The sequence below is a fragment of the Cottoperca gobio genome, chromosome 3 (genome assembly GCF_900634415.1).
Source record: "Cottoperca gobio chromosome 3, fCotGob3.1, whole genome shotgun sequence".
Classification (NCBI taxonomy): domain Eukaryota; kingdom Metazoa; phylum Chordata; class Actinopteri; order Perciformes; family Bovichtidae; genus Cottoperca; species Cottoperca gobio.
The window spans coordinates 19,603,220-19,629,665 of record NC_041357.1 but is presented as its reverse complement, the minus strand read 5'-3'; the positions used below and the strand labels follow the sequence as shown (position 1 = coordinate 19,629,665).

General features: G+C 39.4%; 1 protein-coding gene across 6 annotated transcripts in view; it reads left to right on the top strand.

The window, feature by feature from the left end:
• Window positions 1-26,446, top strand: part of tead1b (TEA domain family member 1b) — a 41,810-nt gene that overhangs the window by 11,160 nt on the left and 4,204 nt on the right. Inside the window, exons 3-13 of one of the 6 annotated variants that reach the window (XM_029459147.1) lie at window positions 14,772-14,836; window positions 17,027-17,089; window positions 17,180-17,242; window positions 19,268-19,279; window positions 20,197-20,328; window positions 20,591-20,637; window positions 20,742-20,797; window positions 21,829-21,953; window positions 23,281-23,454; window positions 24,801-24,941; window positions 25,060-25,212. In XM_029459147.1, the coding sequence (XP_029315007.1) occupies window positions 14,772-14,836; window positions 17,027-17,089; window positions 17,180-17,242; window positions 19,268-19,279; window positions 20,197-20,328; window positions 20,591-20,637; window positions 20,742-20,797; window positions 21,829-21,953; window positions 23,281-23,454; window positions 24,801-24,941; window positions 25,060-25,212 (1,031 nt within the window). Of the gene's footprint in view, window positions 1-14,771; window positions 14,837-17,026; window positions 17,243-19,267; window positions 19,280-20,196; window positions 20,329-20,590; window positions 20,638-20,741; window positions 20,798-21,828; window positions 21,954-23,280; window positions 23,455-24,800; window positions 24,942-25,059; window positions 25,213-26,446 lie in introns of all 6 variants that reach the window. The other 5 variants (XM_029459138.1, XM_029459163.1, XM_029459172.1 and 2 more) reach the window with 5 other exon arrangements.

Here is a 26,446-nt window from a genome sequence, read left to right as displayed (position 1 = left end):
CACTCATGTCACGGCCAGCAGCTGGTTAGCATAGCTTAGCATAAAGACTGGAAGCAGGATGAAACGGCTAGCCTGGCTCTGTCTAAGGTAACATTATTCACCTACCAGTACCCCTAAAGCTCTCTAATTAACATGTTGCATCCATAGACTGTATAAAATATGGATGTAGTCTCCAAAGTTCAAAGTTGGTGGTTCTGGCCGTCGCTCTCTTGGCGGTGAAACTACTGTCTGACTCCCGGATAATCCAAAAATGGGCATTGTTGGTGGAGTCTGTCCCAAATCACGCAGCAGACAGCTAGCTGCTAGCGACCTGAGACAGCACCCAAGTTTAAGCCTTAATATAATTGAAATGGGTTATTTATATACAAGTTCACCCTCTACAGGGAAAGCTATAGAAACCAAAATGTTTTTTTGTTCTAGGCTGTAAACATATTTATTTCTGCTGTAAAGTTAGGCATTTTGACATGGGAGTCTATGGGGATTGACTCCCTATTGGAGCCAGCCTCAAGTTGTCATTTGATGAACTGCAGTTGTTGGCACTTGCGCACCGGAGGTTGCTGCTTGGTTGTATCTTGTTTGTTTCATACAAAAACAATATAGTGTAAAAACGAGTTGTGGTTGTGTGTGGGAGTATCTTTCCTGCTAGACTGTAGTTTCATTTTCAGCAGAAAGACTCAACGTGTCCAATTTATCTTCTCAATTAAATTGCGGCAAAATAAGTAAATAAGTGTATTTATTTATTCTATTCCTTTAAAAGAATATATATAACATCAATACATGGCTTGGCCCAGTAATGTAATACTATAAGACTGTCAAATGTATCTGTGATGGTGACCACACAGCCACTATTGTGATTTAAAGAAGTGCAAGTTTATAAGTAAAGCAGCATGAACTATTAGTCAGTAGCAGATGGTAGTGTGGCTGCCACCAGCTGTGCCCCCTCTCCTCCCTCCGTTTCCCCCATTCCTGGCTGGGTGATGTCATGGAAAGAGGGAATATTTTCTCTCTGTGGTGTTGGACCGTCTCACAGCCAGTCAGTCAGTGTCAAGTGAAAGCAGAAAGCCCCTCAGAGCATTCGCGTGCAGCTGTCATGTGACCCGCTCCGGCCAAACGAAATGTAAATTCTAGGAGTTGCAGTGAAACCCCTCAGCTGCCACTACAAAGATGTGGGCTCAGACAACAGGACCCTCCCCACTGTCTCTTCCTCCAATTCCCTCATCCCCACACAGAGCGAGGCTGCCAGAGGAGCTGTCCCTCTGCTGTGGATTAAAGCATGACCGTTTGGTTTTTTCTAGAGTTATAACTGAGCAGTGCTAAGTGCAGGCCTCGCTGTAACTCAGTGGACATCTTCAATATGATGCAAATGTTCACTTTTTGGTACATTAATAATGTTAAATATTATTTTAAGTATATTATTTTTGACAAGTTATGAAGCAAGTAAAAATAGGGCTGGGCAATATATCAATATTATATCAACTGGGAACGGGGCTCGTTGGTCAGCCCTGCAACTGTTGCCGCATCCGAGGGCCAGTCCCATCATGACATGAACTGTGACAATCCCCCAAAGCTAGGAAGTCGTCTAAGGTGCCATGGGTCTTTTCTTTAAAACATAAAAAAGTAGGTACATTATATTTTGAATAGATTGAGTCAGCAACATTTAACATTAAAAGCACAAACAATGTAGTTTGGATGATGTTATGGTCCTTGGCACAAATGGTGACATTTAGAGGCATCAGGACAATAAGGTCTGTTTGCTACATTCCCTCCGAAGTTAGTAATGCTTTGTAGCTACATCCCATCAATCATTGACAATAAGACCTTAGCTGTGGGGAGTGGCCAGCTGTATGGATTGCCTCTGTTCAAATTAACTCACGGTGTTGTGAATCTTTTGAGGAATGCTTGGAATGTGAATCAATTCATCTTTCCCTCTTATTCCTTGGACATATTTACAGATTTTGTAAGAACATTTTTACAAAAATACTGGTGTTGTCTTTGACTTGGGTGTCTATATCCCTATTCCTCTTTATGGCAAAAATAAACTAACAAATGTTAAAATTGTCCAATAAAATGGTTTTGTTTTTTCTATTTAATCCTTAAGTATCTCCTGGTAAGGATGATTTAAACGTCTCCCCCATTGTCACTGTAGCATGTGATTGTAAAAATCATTTTCCAGCATTTAATTATAAAAACAATTTGTTTTTGTGTAAGGCATTTTTGACATGGGAGAAAAATGTTTGCATTTTTGCTCAGTGTCAGGGAGTGTTGCTTCCTCGGAGCCACCATGTCTGAGAGGTGAGTCAAATCTCACACCTATCCTGTTCACTATGAGGTGCAGGAGTATAAGATGTATTGTAAGAAATAAAAGATCATAAGTCATATTTATAAAGGCAACTATTTAGAGAACTCAACAGGAACAATACTGAATGAAATCTAAACCCTGGCTGCATGCCCTATATAAAAACAAAGATGCTCTGGTTGCCACGTGAATGCGTGTACTTTATAGGATGCCTCCGATTTCCATTTGTGCAGTGCTCCTTGCTAAATTTCTGTGGAATGCCATCATAGATGATAAGTAACCCATAAGGTGGTCCTCCATGCTGCTACAAGGGATTGATTTGTCTAAAACATCCAGTGATTTGTCTTTTAAGAGAGGAAGGGTTGAGCTCATCATGGCGAGGCTGATATGGGGCTGTAATCAGGTCCATAGGGTTTAAAACCGCCACAGACCGACACCACACAAAACTTCTCATGGCATCTGAGATGAAAGATGGATAGAAGGAGACTGGTATTTTGTATTTGAGAGACCCTGGGGATGGCATAGTGTTCCATACACAGAGCTCATCACAAGAGGAGCTGCCCTGAGTGCCCTTAAGCCCTTTGTTATCCTGGGGTAGAGTGCAGTTAATTAGCAACAGTCTCTATAGCAACTGTGTTGCGGTACAAACAATTTCTAATTTCTGCTTCTTAGCTTATTGTGGTGTTTACCTGAAGTGTTTCGGATGTGCTGAGACCAGTGTTGGCTGGCGCTGTGCCCATTCTCTGAGGCTAATTGTAACTGCAATGGAAGACACCACATCTGAATAGACTGCATCAGCCGGTACTTGCCACGGCCCCAGAGTTTACTTAGGAGAATATTTTAAAAAGTATAGGGAAATGGAGGCCACTGGCCCCTAGCCAAAGGCCTACGATTCTCCACTTGCATAATTCACCTGCTGTGCTAGGCTGCATTCATTTATCCCAGAAATAGAGTTGATAAATGAAACAACACGCTTCACTCAAATTGTATGTTTATTCATTGAGTTACGTATTTGCACTTGCCCCGCAAGCTAAATGACATTGGTGAATTTTTCTCAGTTACTGTTGAAAAGAAAAAAAAAGCGAAGAACTGATTTTTATTCCATCTTTTGACAAATAAATATGTAAATACATACTCTACTTGTAGGCTATACCCCAGCCGATTAGTAGTTTTTCTTGTTTTTGCTGCTGGGAAGGTGAGGCCACCACTTGTATTTGATGCCACCAGTTGTCTTATGGCAGAGACATTTTCGCTTTTCATGGGAATTTTAAGGTGCTTTTTAAGCTTGCGTCATTATATATGGTATAAATCTGAAACTGATTAACAGTAGCAGCAATCGCACCATTAAATGCATATTTATCCTGTAAATAAGGAATGCTGGCACCAAATAAGAGCTATCCTTCTATGTTGTAATATTCACCTCATAGCTGGACTGCTGGACACTATGCGTCCGTCTGCACGTGTCTTTTGATGTAAAGATTTTCCTATGACCACTCTGTTGTTTGCTCTGCCATCTCGTCAGTGATCCAGCCCAGACCCCTCCTGTGGGAACTAAGTGGCACTTGGTTTGCAGAGATGCCAAGGATGAGTTAGATATAATGAGCAGACCTGGCTTGCCCCCGATGGCCCAGCACTATGCTCCTCTGGGACTCGTCTCACCGGGCCGAGCATGCTCGGAGACAGAGCGAGCAGACCTGATCCTCCCTGCTGGGCAGATAATGAGGAATTCTGGGATCAGCTCAGGCTCTCCGAGTCACCTACATTCACGCAGAATGGAGTGTGAGGAACTTCATTGCAGGAGAGGCATCACACACCTCCAGAATAATCCCTCATTTGTTCCCCTGCCATTGTCAGTGTAAGACTACTGTGTTTTCACACACATGGTAGTGAAAAAAGTCCAATTATTTTATGTCTTCCTCGAAGAAGTAACTGTGGAAATTGTAAATAGTATTGATGCAGGTATGATGAGGGAGGAAATAAGTCATTTTGAATTAGTATTTTAGGGTTGGCTTGGGACAAACTGGTTATGTATTCATCGTGGGTCGCTATGGAGATGTCTTTCAACTTGACACATTGGCAGGGATCGAACATGCGCCTCTGGGTGATGCGAATGGGTCAACGAGCGAGAATCGACCTGGTTTTGCGACTCTTCTCATGAACAGGGCGGAACACGTGTCTGACACTTCAACAGGTGTTTCTATTACAGAAAGGAATTTTGGCTGATTATGTTATAATATATGTATGTATATGTAATATGTTGTTGAGGAGAAAAGAGAGGGACAAAGAGACTGTGAGCGAGAGAGCATGTGAGAGATAGAAACTAAACAGAAACTCAATTTAGTTTGAACTGATTTGATGTAATTCTGTCATTCAGCAGTGACGTGTATGGAAACTACAGTCACAGATTCCAGAGATTGACCAGTGACTGTGGTCTCATGAATGGTCCACATAATTTGAAAGAATGTTCACTACAGAGCGTCAAACTCAAAGTGGTGTGAACTCTCTTTAATTTGGACTCATGCATTATTCAGGGATCGGCGGCACACACAACAGCTGACCTGTGTAATTCAAAGATTGTATGTTTTTATGTGATCTTTTCTCCTTTTTAAACAAACCTTCTTGCCCAGTGGACGCTAGTCAGGCTGTTTGGACAACAGCCGACAGAAACATCCGGGCAATAGATGATTTGAGAACTAGTTGATTTCACCGTGCTTGTTTTTGTTTGATTCCTAACCATCTCTAGCTTATGACCCATGTGTGTTTCTGTGCCTCTGAGAACATACAAATAATTAGACTCGGCTTTAAAATGGATCTACATTTGCTGAGCAGCAGAATTGATCTACATTTGCTGAGCAGCAGAATTGATTTTGAAGTGCATATTATTTGATTGGAGTCTGTTCAGGGGAGCAGATTTCAGCTCTAACGATGTCGATGTTGTGGTGACTAGGCATAAAATGTTGTGGCTCGTGCGGGGTCTTGCCCACAGCCTCATGTTGTCGGGGGGTTCCTGCCTCACAGGGCTGCTTACCGTGAACAACAGTGGTGATGGAGGGGCTCAAGGTGTAAGCAGTGCTGTAGACGCTGACCAGGCTGATGAGATGTTACTGGGAAAGGATTTGATGTTACCAAAGAGATTAATTTCTGATGCAGAGATTTAGTATTTTGCTTGCATAGTGGATATGCTGTAGGCATATTTAACATGGACCAAATGTGTAGTGAAGCATGATATAAGTTGACAATGGACCTCAGAACATCCTAAAAATCATGTTGAACGCAAACGTGTTGCCCAAATGAACATTTGTGATCATGTTTCAATATTTAATCGATGTCGTCCTAGTATTCTTTTTACTGCATGTATGTATTTCCAGAACTGCCTTGCTGGAAAGAAGCCAGATGAAATGTTCAGCGAGACTGTGTTTGTGAGTTTCTGACTGTCTGTGTTTCAATTGTCTCTGTGTTTGCTTTGAATGGTTGGATAGCAGGCTGTGGCTCTCTGCCTGCCTGAAATCGGGAGAACACGGGGTGTGTCCCTGCTCTGAGGTCTGTGTGAGGCCCTCTGAGGCAGGCTTCTGGTTTCAGGTTGCACGTTCCCAATTGGCTGCTTTTGTTTGACTAAAACACAGTGAGACTCCTGGCTTCTTAAAGATGCAGTGTCACTTTCGTGCTCTCTTCAAGAAATCATCTGTTTCGTGCTGATTACATCATATTCCATTGATGAAACACTTTTATTCTGATGAGATCATCTCATACTGATGGGACCATTTTGTGTAATCAACATATGAATGGAATCTGAATGCCGGCATTATTCATCTCTTTCTCTGCTGTTTGTGGAATAGAGAAAGGTCTCTTAACACTGAACAACATCCCTGGAAATAAAGGAAGACTGTAACCATAGACATAAAATTATCATACTCAATGTGGTGTTATGGACTAACCCCAATATAATATAATATATGAACAATCATATTATTATCTTCGTAATGTAATAGTAGGTGCATGTTTATTTTGTTGTTTGTTGATCGTATGCATTGCCTCTTTCCAAACTTGGTTTCAATTGCAACCTTCAAGCCAGACTCCCTCAGCTCATGATTAAAAAAAAAAAAAAAAATGTGAGGCAGAAGAGCCCATCATGACCACAAAGTTTGACTTTTCATTTACCCATGTTGGTCTCAGCCAACATGTGTTCCTTTGTGCTCAGATGCTGAATTGATCCTAAGAGATTGAAAATATTGATTTGACTCGATGTCTTACTTTGTTGTGGAGAAGGGGGCAAGTGCACCTTCCTGACTGTTAGCGCCATGTTCACACATTGGGACTCGCCACACAGCCAGTTCCTCAGGAGACTCATAATTACAGCCGTCCTTTCAGATTAGTCCAGCAGCCTGTCCAACTGCGGCTTCACTCCCTGGTTGTTTATTTCATCCTTTTCCCCTCTCCTGAGACGCACACCTCAACACAATGGCCAGGCCAGCCTCTACAATAATGTATGTGATGATAAACACAGTGGCTCCTAATTGATAGAGTGATTCAGACAAGGGTTGCCTGTGCAAATTGGTCCCCTGTGAGTATATTGTACAGAGTTGGGACTAGCGTGTTTCAGCGCTGGCCTCGTTTGATAGGCGTAGAGCTGGGAGAGAGGAGAAATAGAATAGGCTGGACCTGCTGAGTGATAAAGAGGCTGTCTTTGCCTCCTCAGCCCCGTCTGAATACAGGCACAGTTCAGCAGAGGTTGGCTGCTGTAATCCTCTCAGTGTCTCCAGGAAGGCTCAGGTTAGTGACCTGCTGCTTTGTGATGTCTTGTAAGATTTTGAGAGAACACCTCACCTTTAATCCCCCACTGTTCAACTAACACATTAGCTCAACCGTTCCTGACCCAGCCCCTGCAATAAAGCCTTTTATCCAGCTCAATAAGGTCATTTGAAGTTAAGTATTGATTTCTTTTTGTGTCCAGAGAAAAAATGGATTTTTAAAGAGCTGTTAATTACAGTTGCACACTACATTATGTAGAGAACTTAAATGTGCTGTGGCTGGATTTTCAAATCCAGAGTGATGCTTATTAAGCTTACGTCCAAGACTGTAACGTTCCTCATATTAATACGTGAATATTTTTCACATTGTTTTGTTTGACTGGCACACCTTTTAATTATGTAATCTTGTTACTGTGGTTTAATAGTTCTGACTGTTCTTAATTTACCGACTGAGACGAGTGTAAAAAAGCATAAACGTTGAACCCTTAACCGTAGTGGATTGAAATCACGCATTTTTTTGCTGATTTTCTCGAAAGTCTTTTAAAATGTTGCGATACATTTGGATGGAAAATTGGTCAGTGATACAAAATGACTTGGTGGATGAATTTGCAGATTTGTGCTCTGGAGTACCGTTTTATATTTGAATACTGAAACAAGCTGATGCAATTGAAAAAGCTCTCTGTTCACAAGAAATAAGTTGTATTATACCAAAGACAGTGGCCTTCTGTGCAAATGAAAGCACATATGACAAAGAATAAAAACCCTATTCAGTGCTTCCGTTGTCATAAAATAGACATAGAATAGAGACAGGTTTTAAAATCACTGTATGAAAAATGTATTGTAAAAGGAAAAACATGGATAGAAGCAAGTGACTGAGTGGGGTTTTGTCTTTAGTTCAGAAATTCTCAGGCTTGGAAATAAATGTACTGCTCTTAATTGTAGGCTTTCTTGTTTTTATGTCCCTGCTTTTCTTGCCTAAATGAGGACTGAATAGAGTTGTTTCCTGTGGATATGGGAGGAACACCCAAGTACATGTGAGGCCAGAGCTGACGGAGCCAGTGAACATTTTCTGAGACATTAAAAACACTGCTATGTGTAAATTAGAGAACGTTGAAAGATAACCATAATAATCACCTTCCACTAAATTAAAAGCAGTTAAAATCCTAACAAGTTACAAGCCTTTTTCCATTTTTAGCCCGCAGGCATTGGGATGGTGTATGTCTGTTAAGAAGAGGAGGGTTTACTTTTTGTGTCTCAGAAAATAGGTTTAGTTTTTGTGATCATCGTGGTGTCATGCGACGTATTTATGGACCTATGCTTCTGGTGCGAGGATCCAACAATACGGGAAGTTAAAGCACTTGTAACAGCTGGTAGACTGGAGTCAGATGATATGATCAGCAAACACTATCTGTTCTGACTTTCTGTCGCCTTGACCTGCATTGTTACCAGGCGATCGGAAAAAACGTAAATGCGCTAAAAACAAACCTATTGGCGCTACATATCAGGAAACACCTGCAGGCTCTGGCCAGCTGCAGACCTTTTTATATTGAGTTGTAATTGTCTAAGCTTACATAACTGACATGTTGTGTTCTCACCACAGTTATGCTTGATTCTTTCCTGTGAAATTATTCCTCACACAGAAACCAAGTTGTCAGCATAGCCTTTGGCCTCTCAGCCAGGGCTAACATAATGCTAAACTGATAGCATGCCGTTTTCCTTCCAAAAAAGGGCACTGTCAATTTTCTTTCAAGCCACAAGTCACAGGTTCTCCTCTACTTGGCACAGGGTGGTTTCCTATTGATGTTGCAAGTAAAAGGCTTCCTGCCCCTGCCCGCTTTTCCCAAAACCTGGGACGAATGCCTTCATATTGTTGGTTTAATCTATTGTGATGCTAATGTCTGCCTGAGACCCTTGAGTCATCTATCACGGATGACAGGAAGGCTGGGGCCATTGTGTTGGCCCACCACACACACACACACACACACACACACACACACACACACACACACACACACACACACACACACACACACACACACACACACACACACACACACACACACCCAGAAAAAAAACACATACTGGGATTTGGTCTACATAACTCTAAAGTGGAAGAAACCAAATAGAAAGATTTGTACCAACAAAAATCACATGTTTTATACAAAATTGAGGAGAGATCTTGCAGAAAGATTTGAAGTGATTGAATTAGGACAGCAACTAACCATACACTTTTTTAAATCAATTAATAATTTAGTCTCTAAATAACTATTTAAAAATAGTGACAGAAGTTTCTGGAGCCCTCAAGGTTACATCTTGATGATTTAAAGGAGTGTACCTATAGAAACTCATGTTTGAGAGACTTGAACCAGCAAGGAATTTTACTTTATTAAAATAGTTGACACTTAATTTTCTGTCAGTTGACTAAATTATTATCTCATTCAACAGTATATTACATATTAGTTGCTCACTTTAGAAATGAGTATTGTTGAAGATGTAGTGACGTGTAGTAGGGCTGCAACTAATGATTCTAATCTTTTAGTCTATAAAAAGCCTAGGCTTTATAATTCCTAAAGCCCAAGTTAACAACTGTATTGTAATAAGTGTTGATTAGAAAATGAAGAAGAGCATGAAGGGTTAATGATAGATGTGTCCTTACAGTCTGGGCAGTGTCACATGTGCGCACTCTGTTCTGTGAGGCTGCCCTCTCAGGCCCTGCAGAGAGAGACAGCCGAGCGGTGGAAGTCACACACATGTAGGCAATGTGCCGACTGATTCTCAGCCAGGACCAGCGCCGTCTCATGGCAGAGTGCAGGGCCAGATGTGACTGTGGTTGTGCCTGCATTAGAAAAAAGTGCTGTTACAGGAAATGGATGCTTTTAAAAAGAGGGGAAAAAAAAAAACTGGAGGAGAGCAGTAAAGTATTGTTCTTGCCTCTCAAAGGACAAAACCAAGCCAGTTAAATTGTTTAATATGCCATTACTTAAATTAGCCTCAGTGTTTATGTTGCACAGGTGCATACAGGCTTAGCTAGTGAATACAATGAAACGCCTTTGTGTTTGATTCAATGATGGAAATGTAGAAAGATGAAAAACAAGCCATGTAAAATTCTTCTGTGGTATGTATGTATGTATGTAAAACCTGTTTTAATGCACACATGAAATGGTTGGATAAAGTGGAACATACAGATTAAAGATGGATTCATTTTTCCTTATTCTGTATCTGATGGCTGTATAATAATATTTATAATTTTAGCACATTTAAGATATCTAAAAGTCAAACGTTTCAGAAATGTTTGTCACTTAAAATTACATTACAAGAATATGAATCACAAAACCTTTCAACATGATTTGAAAAAGCTTTGTGTGTATATAATTTGTAGAGCCGAAATCTTTATTCATCAGTTGATCTACAACTACTTTGATAATTAGTAATTCTTCGAGCTCAAACATTCACTGGGTCTAACTTTATAAATGTGAAAATTAGTTGCTTTTCTTCTCATTTTACACAATTTTCTGATAATATATGAATCAAATGATTAACAGTAATCAAGGAAATAATCTGCAGAATAATGGATTATGAAAATAAGCGTTGGTTGGAGCCCTAATGCTTTGTATTGTATATATTGAGTATATATTTTTTTTGAAAAGCCTCAATAAACCAGAATACAATGTAAACCTATAATATGATGTGTTTTAAATGTTGTGACTTTTACTTTTTCTTTATCTGAAATATGTCACTCTACTGTATATGAAGTGACATTTTAGATGTCCTTTACAAATGGTGAATATTGGCAACCTGTTTATTGATTTACGTAGCAGTTACTATCTGGCAGAACGAGGTCAGATGTTTCTTCCAGTGTCATCAACTTATGAGACTACAACAAATGAATGTTTAAATATATTGAAATATGGCGGTTATATACAGCAAAGCAAATCTTTGCAAGTTCATTAACAAGTTGATTTAGACTCTGGAGGTCTTAAGGGAGGGTATGAGAAATTATTTCTGGGTGCGTTATCTTGTGACAATACACTCCATTGTTATTCACAACAGAGGGAGTCTGTCCCAGGTTACTTGGAAGAAGGATGCTGAGGACCAAATTGGATTTCTGACTGAATGAGGAATCCGCTACTTGGGGAAGGTCTAGAGAAAGTTGAGCCACCATCTCTTTGTGGGGCTGCTGCTGGAGTGCTTTCCACATGTCGCAGATCCTCCAGAGTCATTGAGATTCAAAGGGGAGTTCAGTCCGGCCAGGTGGAGGGTTAACAGCACAGCACAGCACTGCTCAGGGGTCACACTATACATATTTAATCCTTTTCCTGCTGCTTTGAGTGACAGGAAAACCCCATAAAGAGTTAATTTTCTCAGCCCTCTCCAGGACTTTCTTCAAATGCAGGACTTTACGTAACATTCAGAAACTGACTCCGTTGAAGTAGTGTTCAAAGTGAAGGCAAAAAAAAGACAGGACGGGACTGACTATAAGATTACTCTCATTTCATATTCATATTTCATATTCATATTCATGTTTAGACAGATTGACCCTAAAAGTGTAATCTTTAAGATAATATATATACAATATATACAAAGTGTAATATTAGATTAGTCACCTAATGTCAGCTTTAGCCGAGGTTTAATGAATGAAACTACAGACAATTTAGTCAGTTTTAGTCAATGAAAATGTTATAAAATGCTACTGGTGTTGCAATATCAAGGAGAGATCTTCACTGTTTGTGCACTTGACATGTTATCAAATTCACTATCTGTCCTTAAGAGATGTGAACTCACTGTCAGTCACTGCACATAGTATTTAACATAAAATAACAACAAATAATCTGAAATGTTATGGCATCGAAACATTAATGACAAACCTGTGAGGAAAGAAATTGTTAATCTTGTTGCTGGTCAGGTTTTTCTTTTTGTAAAAACCATTAGTTTGATTACTAGTTTTGGAAAGCACAGCTACATCTAAAGTTATTTTAAATGACAAAATCGGCATATCAAAATGTGATGTGCCACACAGACAAAGCAACCGTGCCCTATATTATTTGTGGAAGACATTATACTTTTTAGTTTGCACCTTATGAATGTCAGGAGTTGTGTCTAAAACATTTTCAGGCCTGAATGTGGACAGTCTCATTCTTTTCAGCAATTGTTGTTTTGCAGTGCAAACACAGGCAAGAAAAAAGAAAAGAAATGCAGGCCAGTCGGGACCCACTGAGCTATTTTTTTTTCCCAGCCTGGTGAAAATAATGAATTATTCAACAGTAAGCAAGCTTTCAGCTGGCCATTTGTAGGCTTTGATCTAGGAATCAGGAGTTTGCATGAATGCCTGTATTGTCATCTTGTGTTTCCACAGTGTGTGTATGATTGAAAATAGTGCTAGCCCCCGCTTCATCTGGTAAAGTTTACACTGCAGGCGCTGTGTTCAGGCAGGCCGGTATTGTAAATCCCCAGATGTTGTTTATTTGTCATATGAGGTCACGTGGTTGGGTTCGCTCAGGCTGGCCTCACCTAAATGTTCAGCGTAAAAAAAGCTTTGGGGTCAACCTTTTAGCAAACTGCAGCTCAACGTCAACGCCCGCCCCTCTTCCTCTCAGCTCAGTGGCGCAACAAAATGTGTGTAGGTGTGGCATGCAGCCAGGTGCTGCAGGTATCAAAGACCTTATGTGCTGACAAGTTTATACCCTGTGTAAACTCCCTAATCTAAACTCAGTTTACTTTGTACTCGTGAAGAGACTATAAAATACTACATCAGCCTGAAAAATGTGTTTTTCTCAAGACCATTTTAATAATGTTCTTACTATTAAACCAGCATATTTTTGAAAGGAATTTATCTGTAGAACTTTTCTTGCATCCATCCACCTTTTTAGCATCAACACTTATATAGTAAGAAGGAAACCTATGTGGTAGAGCTGAAGCAATTGATACGTAGATAGACAAAAACATTTACAACAAAGACAAATGGAAAAACTCCCAAAAATTCTCTGATTTACTTTTAAGCAAAAATGGCACGGGTTCCAGATCCTCGATGTAAATATTTATTGGTTTTCTTCTTCGACAGAAAACTGCTTGGGTTTTGGAGGGTTAGATTTAAAGTCTTCATGGGCTCTGAGGAGGGGATGAAATTATATGAATGAATGAAACCATGTCTTTCATTTGCACAAGAGCCCTAAACATCACAAGATGGTAATATAGAAATGGAATCCTCTTTTAACATGTCACACATGTACACAGCGACATTTTGCATTTAAAAATATCCTAGAATATTATATCAGTTCCCGGGGAGCAGTGTGAGGGTCTCGCTCAAGGACGCCTCGGCAGTACCCAGGAGGAGAACTGTAACCTCTCAAAGTACCAAGCCAAGGTTTCCAAGCCAAGTCCCGACTGACTGAGCTACTACCGCCCTATGAACATAAAGAAAGAAACGTCTATTTATTTCTATTCATGCAACATGTCTCCTATATTCTATTATGTTCTACCTTTGAGGTGTTCTCTTGTGATCTCTCTAATTTTGTGTTTCGTGATGTGCTGCCATTCATGGAAAATGCCTTTTCTTCTGATTACCTAAGATACGGCTCATTAGCACATGTGCGCTACGTTGTGGTCCTTAATTGATAATGATGGGAATGTATGAAATGCACTGAACCCTCAATATAATGAAACATTTTTCTAGAGGAGCAGAGCAGATCCATGGCATTGGTTGGCTACAGCTGGACACATAATTAGAGTGCCTCCTTACCTATAATTTGTGTAATAGTTTTGGTTGGCGGCATGTTATTACCATATGAAAGGGCTAAGCAGGGGTCATGTGCATTGCTGCAACAATTAGAGCAGAGCTGAGGGCAGAAGAATGTTTGGAGCCGTTGTTAATTGGAAATCTCTACAAAGCTATGCTTTAATTATAATTTAGTCAGAGCTGCACTGTTTTAAACCCAATATATTCAGTTGCCATCATTTTCTGTAATAGTATGAACAGCTAGGTCTGTTTCCTTTCAAAGCGTCGGGCTTTGAAGAGAATGAGATTGAATTAGATTAATTTGAAAGGCTGTGCTGCTGAGAGTTTCTTTTTTTATGCTAATGTCACATGGTGTTCTCACAGGATCTGGTTTGTTTAGGAGATGCCACATACCTTCTGATTTGCATGCACTCGAAATATGATTATAGACCTTTTATAATATGCTTTATATGCATTTATATGTTTCTATGACCTCTTCCTAGACCTGTTGTGAATGAATATGTGAACCCGCTTTAAATATTTGTGATTTACAATTTATATGTTCAGAAGTTCAAAGCTATTTCTTGGCTTTTGAGTAAAAATTATTTCATTAGGTTTATTTAACTATAGCACATAATCTGAATTTGCCTTTTTCTGGAGCATAAAATGTTAGATTCAGTCAGTCAAAACATTTCACAGTAAGACTTAACCAACTGTCTCAAAGTCTCACACACCACCCCACAAGGGGAAAGCAGTACTGTGGACTCAAGTGATGTTTCAGTTTTGTGTTTGCTGTCAAACCTAAACTCAAATGTCTTTAACCGTATATATCATGAGCCTATATGAGTGTGAGTGTTCTTGGCCATGATGTGGTTTTTCTTTGTCTTCTAAATTTCTGCAAAAATATTTCCACTCCTTACTTGACATTTAATATTAAGTGTATCTGTAAATGTGTAATGTGTTATTTGTTATTGTTTTACATTAAAACACATTTCTCATATTTCTCTTCATGCAGGTCGAAATGAGCTGATAGCCAGATACATTAAGCTTCGGACCGGGAAGACGAGGACTCGGAAGCAGGTAAGAGGAGAGAAGAGACGTCTCTGTAGCGCGAGTGTAGGCTGTCAAATCTGAATGCGTGCAGACTGCTGCCTTTGTTTCCAGACAGAAAATAACACAATGCTTAGCTGTCGAGAGGACTTCTGAGGCTGACAAGTCCCCCGTCACTGCTGTGTTGCATGAACAGATGTCCCTCGGTTATTACGTTCTTAAAATTGTCACTTATAAGTACACATACTCTATAAAAACTGTAGTAGTAGAAGTAGTTTTAAAAGCTAATATCTAATTAAAACGCAGCCTTTCATTTCCTACAGTAAAGCAGCTATGAACAATAAATACAACAGCATTTAAGAAGGTTTAACCACAGAAGCTTAACAGTGCAAGTATTGCTCCTCATGACTAAACCATGGAGGTTGTGCACTTGGTCGGAGTAGAAACCTGTATTAATAGGAAGGTGGAAAGCCTTGGTGCAATCTCTGATCAAAGAGTATTCGCTGAGAGTGCATCCTGTCTTGTGCACAACACTGTGCACTGCAGACTCACGACTCTCACGACCACAGAGTTGAGCGCAGATTTCTGAATCAAGATGTGATGAATGTATTAGTCTGTGCTGTAATATGTCATGTAAATATAATACAACTAATATAGAATTCAAGGCTTGTAATCTTTCTCATATGTCATAAGAATAATAGTATTAGAATAAATAAACAAATAATACAGTTGATTATTGTGTTCAAATTAGCTGATAATGAGCAGCTTTGATGGTGCTTTAATAACAGTATGAAACCCACTGACTGATCTTCCCTTTAAACAGGATATCCCCTGTATGACCACTTGAATGACAACGATAAACAAGCCTGTGTCTACGGTGACATTCGATCACTGTGTGAATTGATCAGTCTGGAGCAGAAGGGCCATGTGGTTTCTCTCTGTGACTCTTCTCGACACAGAATCAGAATGAGAGAGAGTTGTTTACAGCTACAGCAAGAAACACACATCTGCTCTGTTGTTCGTGTGTGTGTGTGTGTGTGTGTGTGTGTGTGTGTGTGTGTGTGTGTGTGTGTGTGTGTGTGTGTGTGTCTGTCTAATTGCTGTGTTGTTTATGTTAAGGATGCAGCTAACGAGTATTTTCATTTGAGCTAAAATTGTATATCAATCGAGATAAAATAAATCCGGAACAATTTTAATAATCAAAAACATTTGACGAATTGGTTTAAAAAAAAAAAAAAAAAAGAACTACAAAGATTCACCAGTTTCATCTTCTCAAATCCATTTTTCCAGAGTGTCTGTCTTCTACGATAGTACACTTTGCATTGTGGGCTGTAGGTTGGACAAAACAAACTGTTTGCATATGTAAAATGTGGCTTTAGGAAAGTATTTTTTGACATTTTCTATTCTTAACAATCATTTAATTAATTTCATAATATAATCGTCAGGTTAATCAAAAATGAAAATAACCCCACGTGACGTCTTTTAAATGTTTTGTTCTGTCCACCCAACAGTCCAAAACCCAAAGATGTTGAATTTATAATGATACAAAACATAGAAAATCATCACAAGGGAGAAGCTAGAACCAGAGAATGTTTGACGTTTCTGCTTGAAAGATTATGAGAATAGTTTAATTGACTAAGAGTTTCAGCTTCAGTTTATGTATCAACCTGAATAGCAAGAAAACGTTAGATTGTGAACAATGTTTACCTGCAGAGAAAGCACTTTTTAAATCACTTCGCTCCTGCCAGGTAACTCACCTTGGTTGTGATATGTGTGAACAGTGTCAGAGGAGACACCTATCAACACACATTACTTCTCTTTCTAACGGCTACATGTACTACTGCATTATGTACTAATGTGAGAATATTAAATAATTGTGCACAGTGTGAACATTTGAGGGTAAACTTAGCCGGTGAAATGCCTCGCCCAGCTCCCGTAAGAATACTAGACTAGCCAATTCTCATTCAACACACAGCAGATCACATCTGGCTGCTCTTAATGTGTGCTAAAGGGGCCTGCATCCTCCTTAATCAGTTCACTTAAGTGACGACAACACACAGCATAACGCTTTATTGGCTGTTAGCTTGGTGTGTGGTTTGGAGATGCTTCTGTTATGCACCTTTTTCTCCCTCAAGTGTCTTTTAAACAAAGAAATGTATAATCCACTTTTTTCTTGTTTTTTTATTTTCCATTTTCTCTCTTTTTTTCTTCTTAATGGAGGTGTCTAGTCACATACAGGTCTTAGCAAGAAAGAAAGTTCGAGAAATCCAAGCTGCCATTAAGGTACGTCTGGCTTTGCCCAGTTGCAGGGGGCTTTTCATTGCCATGGTTACAGGCTCTTCCTTTGTTTTCCTCCCCTCCCCTACCCCGCAGGTGTCTAGTCACATTCAGGTTCTTGCCAGAAGGAAATCTCGTGAGTTTCATTCCAAGCTAAAGGTATGCGCTTTTCTGCTTTTGGGCTTGTTGGTTGCTGTGCGACTTAACTTCCTGTTTCCCGTGGTGACAGAGTGAATTCTTGGTGCTCTGAATCCCACTAACCCAAATCTTCTGCTGTTCACATTTTCTAACCCATCTGCACCTTCTCAGTCCCTCTCCCTTACCCTCACTCAGACATGCTGTCACTGTCTACTTGGTTTCATCTACATTTACTCACTTTTCTTTGCGGGCCTTTGCTCATCATATCCATGACTAAGTATACAAATAGTGAATACATTTAGTTTTTGTAAAGAATTATAAAATGGTACTCTTGAAAATGGTTCTGCTAGTTTAAGAGCCTGACCGATAATGGATTTTTGAGGCCGATAAAAAAAAAAGATCTTATAACCATGTATTGGCGAATAACACAAAAAACCCTTAAATGTGAAAGAGTTATTGGTCACAGTATATACTGAGGGAGACATTTTACCGTTAAACAAGACTTAAAGCAGCAGTTGGTAACTTTAAAAAAAGAACTTGTCATGTTTGCAGAAACTGTCACTATATCCTCACAATAGTGAGACAGATCATCTGTGAAAAAAGCATGTCTTTCTGCCTCCCACCAGAGCTAATGACATTTGCAAGTTTCCGCCACGCCCGAAGAAAAACAACCATTTTAGAGACAACTCAAAAAGTGTGTGTTGACTGATCAGTAGTTTTCATTCGAGCATGGTGGAGCCTTGAAAATGCTATTAGGATCACAGGGAGACCAACTGCAGCTGCACAGCAGTGCTTTGAGCTAAATGCTAACATGCTGTGAGTGTATATATATATATATATATATATATATATATATATATATAGCATATTGTTTACTATTGAGATTTTTACCTGATGGTGGCGCTAAATCAAAAATCTTATTCATTAATTTTTACTTTATGCATATTTGTAATAATTTAGTAAAACAACCACAAAAAGGTTGCAAATGTCAGGAAGCATGCTGGCATTGGCTGTTGGTGAGTGGCTGAGAGCTGAAGGTCCAGGGATATGGGTCTGATGGCTGATGCTTTCTGATGCTCAAACACTCGCTCTGCTTTCTTGTTCCTTCTTGAATCTGTTGATAACTGCCGATTCTCACAATGCCATGGCTGTCAGCCGCTTTCCTTCCCCTCAGTTCAGATGTCATCATTTCAGAGCATTCTTGTCACTTATTCCAGCAATGGTGAATTCTGTTAAAATACCTGTATAAAGTTTTTCACAATGGCATATTGAAATGGGAGAAAAACATTGTGAAAGAAGTCATCTTGAATAATATTGACCTGTGATTTCAAATATTTTTATAAAGTAATGGTTGTATATCAAAGGACGCTCCACCCATGTGCCATTTTCTTCTTTTCTTGGGAAGCCGACTATTCGTTTTGACTTTCACACTTTGCTCCACTCCCAGTATTCAAGACAAATTAATGACCCCTCATTAATCTGTGTGTGCGCGTGTGTTTTGAGAGACAGAAAGAGTCAGACATGCAGCTTGCCACATGAATGCCTGGTCTTTCAAGGGCACAGGCGGCTGTCTGAAGAAAAACAGACAGCTTTTGTATGAATCCCTGTGTTTTCTCATTTAAAGCAAATTGGAGTTCAGGGGCAAAGAGTGCCCTTCATTTCTGGGGGCATCAATGTAAACCTGCTGTTTCTTGTCTCGTCTATGGTATTTTAGTGAAATTACTGTCATTATGTCACTGTTCTGTTTTATTTTGTGTGATGATGACTACTGATCAGATTGGAAATTATAGAGCAAGACTTTTGCCACAGAGACGAAGGATCATTTGTAAATAAAACAAATCGTAATCCTTGTGTATTAAGTGTTCATTACACATGTGTATTTCTGTGTGTTGTACTATGTAAAGAACTTCTCAAATGGAAGTGTTTTTTTTAGAGATGTTTGTACTCTTGCACTGACTTTTTCATGGAAACTTTAGAAATGTTTAAAAATGTTGAATTACTTACAATAAATTAATTTACAATAAAACTCTGTTTGTTTGCATTTAGGTTACAAGCATGGTGAGTATTTACTTTCTGTTTGTGATGCTTTTATTAGGGGCTGCCTCGTCCTTCAGCTGCTAGTTTTGCCTTTGTGCTCCTGCCGTAGTGACACAGTAGCTGCCCAGTGTTTTCCCAGTTTCGTGGTGTCTTTCTCTTTGTGTCATCATACTATTATCATACTGTAGCTTGACTCTGTTCCCCACGCATCTGTTGCCAGCATGCTTACCTTTAGCCTCTGCCACCAGTGAGTCTGCATGAGTTTGCCTGTGTGTTTGGGTTGCCCCAGTGTGCACTGCGCTGTAGTATTTACACTACATTTAGCAGGTTGAGTAACACTTTAAATAACTTGTGAATACAAATTAACAACGGATTATATCCAAAACAACAAACAATGTGCAGCACACTTCTGCAGAGGTTTGTGTCTTGTGTTACTATTTCCTTAATTAAGCATGACAATTAACAATTAGTGCAGTAGATATATCCTGATCATTTAAAAGCTCTTGTCCAAAGATTAAAGAAAAAAGAACTGGAGATGTGAACGTCTCTTAACCAAGTGGGATTGGTGTCCTTCGGTTTTACATGAGAAATTCTTTACTATGTGTTTTGACAAACGCAGCCTTGATAGAAGTGCTGCTGAATGAGTTTTTTAAAAGGATTTTATTCATAGATTAGTCAACAAGCAAACTTCCGTTTAAGTGCATACCACAGCTATTGAATTGTATATTGGAATTCAATTGTCAGTGTTTGGCACATTCTTGTAAAAACACTTAAATAGTGATGCACATGCATCTTCTTTTAACCTGCTTGCAGTTTACTGTTGTGAAAGGCCAGTGGTGCTTTTAATGTGTTGTTTAGTGTATGTTTGTTGTCCTCTGCAACATGTCCCACCTCCCCCTTCTGTGCGAGTGCTAAGCCTTTTGTGACTGCTGTTAAAGGACCAAGCCGTGAAGGACAAAGCCCTCCAGAGCATGGCCTCCATGTCCTCGGCTCAGATCGTCTCTGCCACGGCTATTCACAACAAGCTGGGCCTGCCAGGCATCCCGCGCCCAGCCTTCCCTGGAGCAGGGGTAAGAGCCTTGTCGGCACCCCACTATTGATCCATCCTGTCCAGCTTCACCCAGGGCAACAATGAGGCCAACCACGCCGACACCCGGGCCAAATCACATTACACACCACAGATTTGCACAACTGACCCTATCAGATAAGCACATGATCAAAAGGAGTGCTATCCAAGATAACTACATCCTCTAAACATGGGTCTTAGCTCCATTTTGATCTTGTTGCTAACGCTAGTTTGTTTGTTGCCTATTAATACATGTTATTTTCCAGTTATGGCAGGGTATGATATCGGCTGGTCAAGCAGGATCCTCACAAGAGTAAGTGTCATACCTCAGAAAAAGAGAACTTAAATTCACTCAAAAACTCTTTTAGCAACATATTTAATATAATTGACTAATGGGTCTGTTATTCTCTGTTCCAGTATTAAGCCTTTCACCCAGCAAGCCTATCCCATCCAGCCAGTCACAACCATTTCAAGTAAGAATTCATCTGAAATGCATTTCCCTGCGTGGTATAAAGCATTTCACAAACTCTTTAGCTGTGATCTTACTTTGAGAATGAGGGAAGAGGAAAGTTAATGTTGGGATTTGAGGATCTGGTTTGAGATTAATGAATGTGAGCAACTGCAGTTATCATTAAAGTTTTGTTAGCAACTAGGTTTAGTTTTTTATTGTAAAGTTTGAGGCACATAATATTGCTCAAATATTATCAGTTAGAAAGGTAGCAATCAATTCTACTGCAGTTAATAAAAAGTCAATATATTAAGCCTCATTATTTTGTATCTCTCTTAAAATCAATTAGATGGAAACAAATAAGAAAACCCAACTTCTAATTCACAACAGACCACTGATTTATTCTTATCCATGTAAGGTTCTTTTGTGATTTAGGATTTATTGTAAAAGGTTGCTACTTTGTCAAAGTAAAATTAGAAGCTTTCAGTTTTATCAGAAAGCAAACCATCTGTCAGCCTTGAATACAGAACTAATGGAGACGTTGGAGATTTATTTTATACCATGAGACTATTTTATTATTACACGAGAACACAAAAGGGATGAAAAGGTTTTCTTTAGAATTGGTATTATTTTCCAGTTTCAGTTTTTATTTGTATTTCTTGCCTAGAAAAAAAGTATTCATGCGCATCGGACCGAGGTTCCAATGCTGGAAATAGAAAAAAGAATATTGATGAATCCTACAAATGCACAAGCTCAAAGCAAGTATGTGCAAACAAATGTTGCCTGAATGATGATCCAATGGGTTGCACTGCTGTGACCTAAACAATAGTTTCAAGGACAGACGCATCTATAATTTACACATAAATAATTCATTCATTTTGTTTGTACAGTTTGTGAATTGCTGGGCATTTCTTTAGTTTGGAGTAATGAAGACTAGCCAGTAACAAACCACACTGATGTTCCTGAAACCTCTCAAACAATATCTCTAATATGACATGTTTTATTTGTTACATAATGAGCATAGACGAGACGAGACAAACCTTTACGTTACTGCAGGTTACGAGCCCACATCAGCTGCAGCTCCCACGGCACCAGCATGGCAGGGACGCTCCATCGGTACATCTAAACTCCGACTGGTGGAGTTCTCCGCCTTCCTAGAGCAACAGAGAGACCCAGACTCAGTGAGTGGAGCATTATACTATAGCATGAAATATCACTATCTCATGGTGTTCATTCCCACCTCTTATCCTGCAGTCCTTTCCTCTATGAATACACTGGGACATTTTCCCAGGCAGAGAGTCAGCTGAGAGGAGGCCAAAACAAGCTGGGAGGGGAGAAGCCTGGCCTGTAGGGACACACAGCATGAAAACCTGCAGAAATAATGAAGGACTGTATATTAATCAGTTCCTAAAAGGCATGCCAAAACTATATTTACACTGCAGACTTCAGCTCAGCAAGACGATCCACAGACTCACTGAGTGTGAGTTAACAAATCAGCAGCTTCAAGTCTCACATTTCTTGTTTGCTTCAGCAATATTTTAATGTTTGTCCACATTTTCCTGAGCACTTTGTTTTGGTATCAATACCGCATGGCAACAGCCATTAATCTTACATTCAGCTTAATGCTTGAAATTGTTGCATTTGCCCTAAAGGCACGCGGAAGAGGCTGCTCTGTGAGCTTTTAAACTGAAGTGCAGCACCACATGACAGAGTTTCATACAGTCACGACGAGGGCAACGAACCTCTGAAAATCAAATGTTTTCCTCTGATTCGCTTCTCTTTATGCTTTTGGCTATGCATTGTGGGTTTGAGGTTTAACAGACCTCAATTTTTTTATCCACTTTATAAAACCAAATCCAAATATTCTCAGTTAAAAGGAATAGAGAACATTAATTTTTTTAAGAAAGCACTCACCTTTCATTCAATATTGTCAATTTAGGTTGATTGTAGTGTCATTTTAATGCAGAAATATTGCTTTCCATGTAAGTGAAGACTGAATTATGTTCATCTACTATTAGCTTTTGAGAAAATTAATTTTTGTACTGTATGGGTTTTCCTAATTTAACACAGAGATAGATTCATCTGGATCAGATAGATGGAAATTTGTGGTTTCACGGCTTTTTTTTGTCTTTAACAAAGTCACAACAAATAAGCTTATAGAATTTGGTGTGAAGCCGTTTGGCTTTCTGGGCTTGGTTTAATACAAATGAGGGGATTAGTTTGTTTTTAGCTTTAGTGGAGCAGAATGATATATTCTAATTTGTACATCATACAGCCATGCAGACAGCCAGATAAAAAGCAACGTTGCCTAAGGTTATCACCACGAGGATGTATTGTTACCAATCGAATTCTAGCTCCCACTTGCTATTTGTCAGAATTGGCTTATTTTGATTCAGAAAAGCTTTTTTGTTGACGACTCTGGATATTAATGTTATTCTGTTGTAGAACCTGAAATAGAGCACCATATTTTAAAAGTATGTTTCTAATACTATTGATTTACTTTTTCAGTACAACAAGCACCTATTTGTACATATCGGACAGACAAATCATTCCTACAGCGATGCCCTGCTGGAGTCGGTGGACATTCGTCAGATTTATGACAAATTCCCAGAAAAGAAAGGAGGACTGAAGGAGCTGTATGGAAAAGGTCCACAGAATTCCTTTTTCCTTATAAAATTCTGGGTGAGTGTTACAGCCACAAGATTGACACGTATCATATAACATGGCAGTGTTACAGCTGGATTATGTTTTACGCACATCAGTATTAATATCATTGTGAAATGTTTGATGGCAGAATCAGGTTCGTCTTTAGTGAGTGGGTGTAATCAGTGTGTACACAGAGAAGATTGCTCTCTTAATGTTTGCAGAATGCACTTTGCTATATTTGGACTTGCATAGCAGGAGAGCGTTTGATCAAAGCACTCACTAATTCAATGTAATATCTCCAAACAATGGACTGACCTGGTTGCACTCCTAATGGCTGTTTAAACATTGCATGTATTTCCTCCTTGATGCAAAATGCTAACTAGCGGCAGCCAACAAAGTAGGACCGTATGCACTTGGACCAAGTCCCCTCAAATTCCTTTTGAAGTGACCGACCAATCTAAATTACAAATGAAAGACAGAATCTGCACAATAATAAATGTATAACTGCTTTGCTTAATGAAGGAGGAGAATGTTGTAGGAGGATGTCTCCTCTTTTTGTATGCATAATGAACAGGATGTTCAGTGCATAGAAAGGCTGCTCTCTAGGAGCAGACCAGTTCGACCTTGTAAATCAGTCTTTTAACGTAACTTCCTTTAATCCTCTTTCAAATCTTCCAATATGGACTCAATGTTATACCAACTGTATGGACTATGTACTAATCTATATAGCGTGCTGTCTTTCTAGTTAGTATTCAAGAAATCAGAGTTGGTAAAGACCAAAATCTGATCTATCAGGTGGCCAGAAAACACAAATCCCTTATTGCAGGTTTAATCGCATTTTTCGTTTCAGTTTTCTGGGTTTTCCTCGAGTTGTTTCACCACAATTAGCTTTTTATCTTTTTCATTAAACAACAACCTTTGTGCATTGCATTGTGGGAGGATACTGTGTATTAATGGCACATTTTTAAAAAATCACACACACATCAAAACATGCTTACAATTAGTGTGAAGTAAACAAACGTCCAGGCTGATCGGCCGATATTTGGCATATTAATTTGTTAATGTTGTATCTGTCGGCAGATAACAATACGTTTCAGTACAAAAATGCCAAACAAGGTTTGTAAAATGTCCCGCAGATGGATTTTGGTCAAAGAAAAAAACAATCTAAGGGATCCATTTTAAAATTGTTTGTTGTTGTGTGTTTTGTTCCGGCCTGGGGGTTAATTGAAATTGACAAATGGCAATAAAATATTTGTCACTACAAGTATTTAATTGAATTATTTGAATACACCGTATTTACCTCTTTACTATGGTTGTGTGGTTTATTCCTGTAGATTGAACTCTGAATACAAATACTAATTGCAACTGAACGCTCTCTCCAGGCTGACTTGAACTGCAACATTCAGGATGATTCTGGATCTTTCTACGGAGTCACCAGTCAGTACGAGAGCTCGGAGAACATGACCATTACGTGTTCAACAAAGGTCTGCTCCTTTGGCAAGCAGGTGGTCGAGAAAGTTGAGGTATGAACTTAAATATTTTCAGAACAATGGCTGAAGGCTGTGAATTACACAGATCTACAGTACACCTATGCTTCTTTATGTTACATACTACTTTAATGTTTTTCTCTTTTTCCCCCAGACTGAATATGCACGCTTTGAGAATGGACGCTTTGTCTACCGGATAAGCCGGTCTCCCATGTGTGAATACATGATCAACTTCATCCATAAACTAAAACATCTGCCAGAGAAATATATGATGAACAGCGTGCTGGAGAACTTCACCATCTTATTGGTAATCACCAAACTGACCTGAGTGGGAGAAATCCCTCTCCAGGACTCTCATTCTTCTCCTCTATGCTGTCAGGGTGTGTTGGTGGCTCCAGCTGGCTTTATAAAAAAGAAAGATGGGGGGTGACGGTTGACTGGGCCTTGAGAACAGTTCCTCTCGCTGGTCTTACATTGCTCTCATTCCACAGGGGATGAAACACAGTGTGAGGAGCCTCATTATCTGCAGGGGAAAAGGGAGGATAAGAGGGGGCAGGAACCCCTGTTATTAGCCATCACATGGGGTCTTAAAGTGTCATTCAGCACTACTGAGAGAGAGAAAAATAAATAAAAAGACAGGCATACATCTGTACATGGGGGTGTGCATGCAAAATAGCAACCGAGGCCCAAAAGCATCTTTAGCTTAAAAAGGTTTGTAAGATTTCTTAACAAACGTGTTTCCCAAAAGCATCATGTTAGGAGGCGCTCATTAATCTAAGATCATCATTTCTATCTGTTTGTAGAAGAGATTTAAAAAGCTCTGAACAAAAATAACGCATTTACTGTACTTTGATCTTGACTCCTGCTGCTATATCAATTTATTGATTAGATTTTTAAGGCTCTGCAATGATCACAATGTCAAAGTAAAGGATCTACCTACTACCTAATGTGTAGATCTCTTGTGGCTGAAATTCCACTTTCCTCACATTCTGTTTTCAGATCTTCTCTCTCTTTTTTGTTTTGTTTTGAGGCTACGTATGCTGTTTGCCAGTTGCTCATAAAGCTCTAATAGAAAGATGATGACTTGCATATTCTTTAATTTTATGAGATCACTACTAGATGTTATGTTTTAAGGCCCCGTCACACATATCCGTTTGACAGAAACGTATGCCGGCGCATAGGAAAACATGTCAGAGTCCAAATACGTCCAACTTTTCATCGGATCGGAAAAGTGAACATATACAGATACGCATGTTTAACATATTGATAGCGCATCACTTACTTATACAAAATGTATCAGACGAATGCCCAACGAATGCATAAGATATACATAAATATGGCGTATACAAAATATCGGCATATACGGTAAGGTATAACTAGTATTCGTTAAGAGCTCACTGTGTTACGCTGGGGTGCGTTGTTGAACGCTGATGTTTTGAGCATGTTCAAAATTACCGGACGTACCCGACGTGTGCTTCATAAGATATGCAGACGTTACGTGGCGTTAGACATACGTGAATACGGAATACGTACGTGAATAC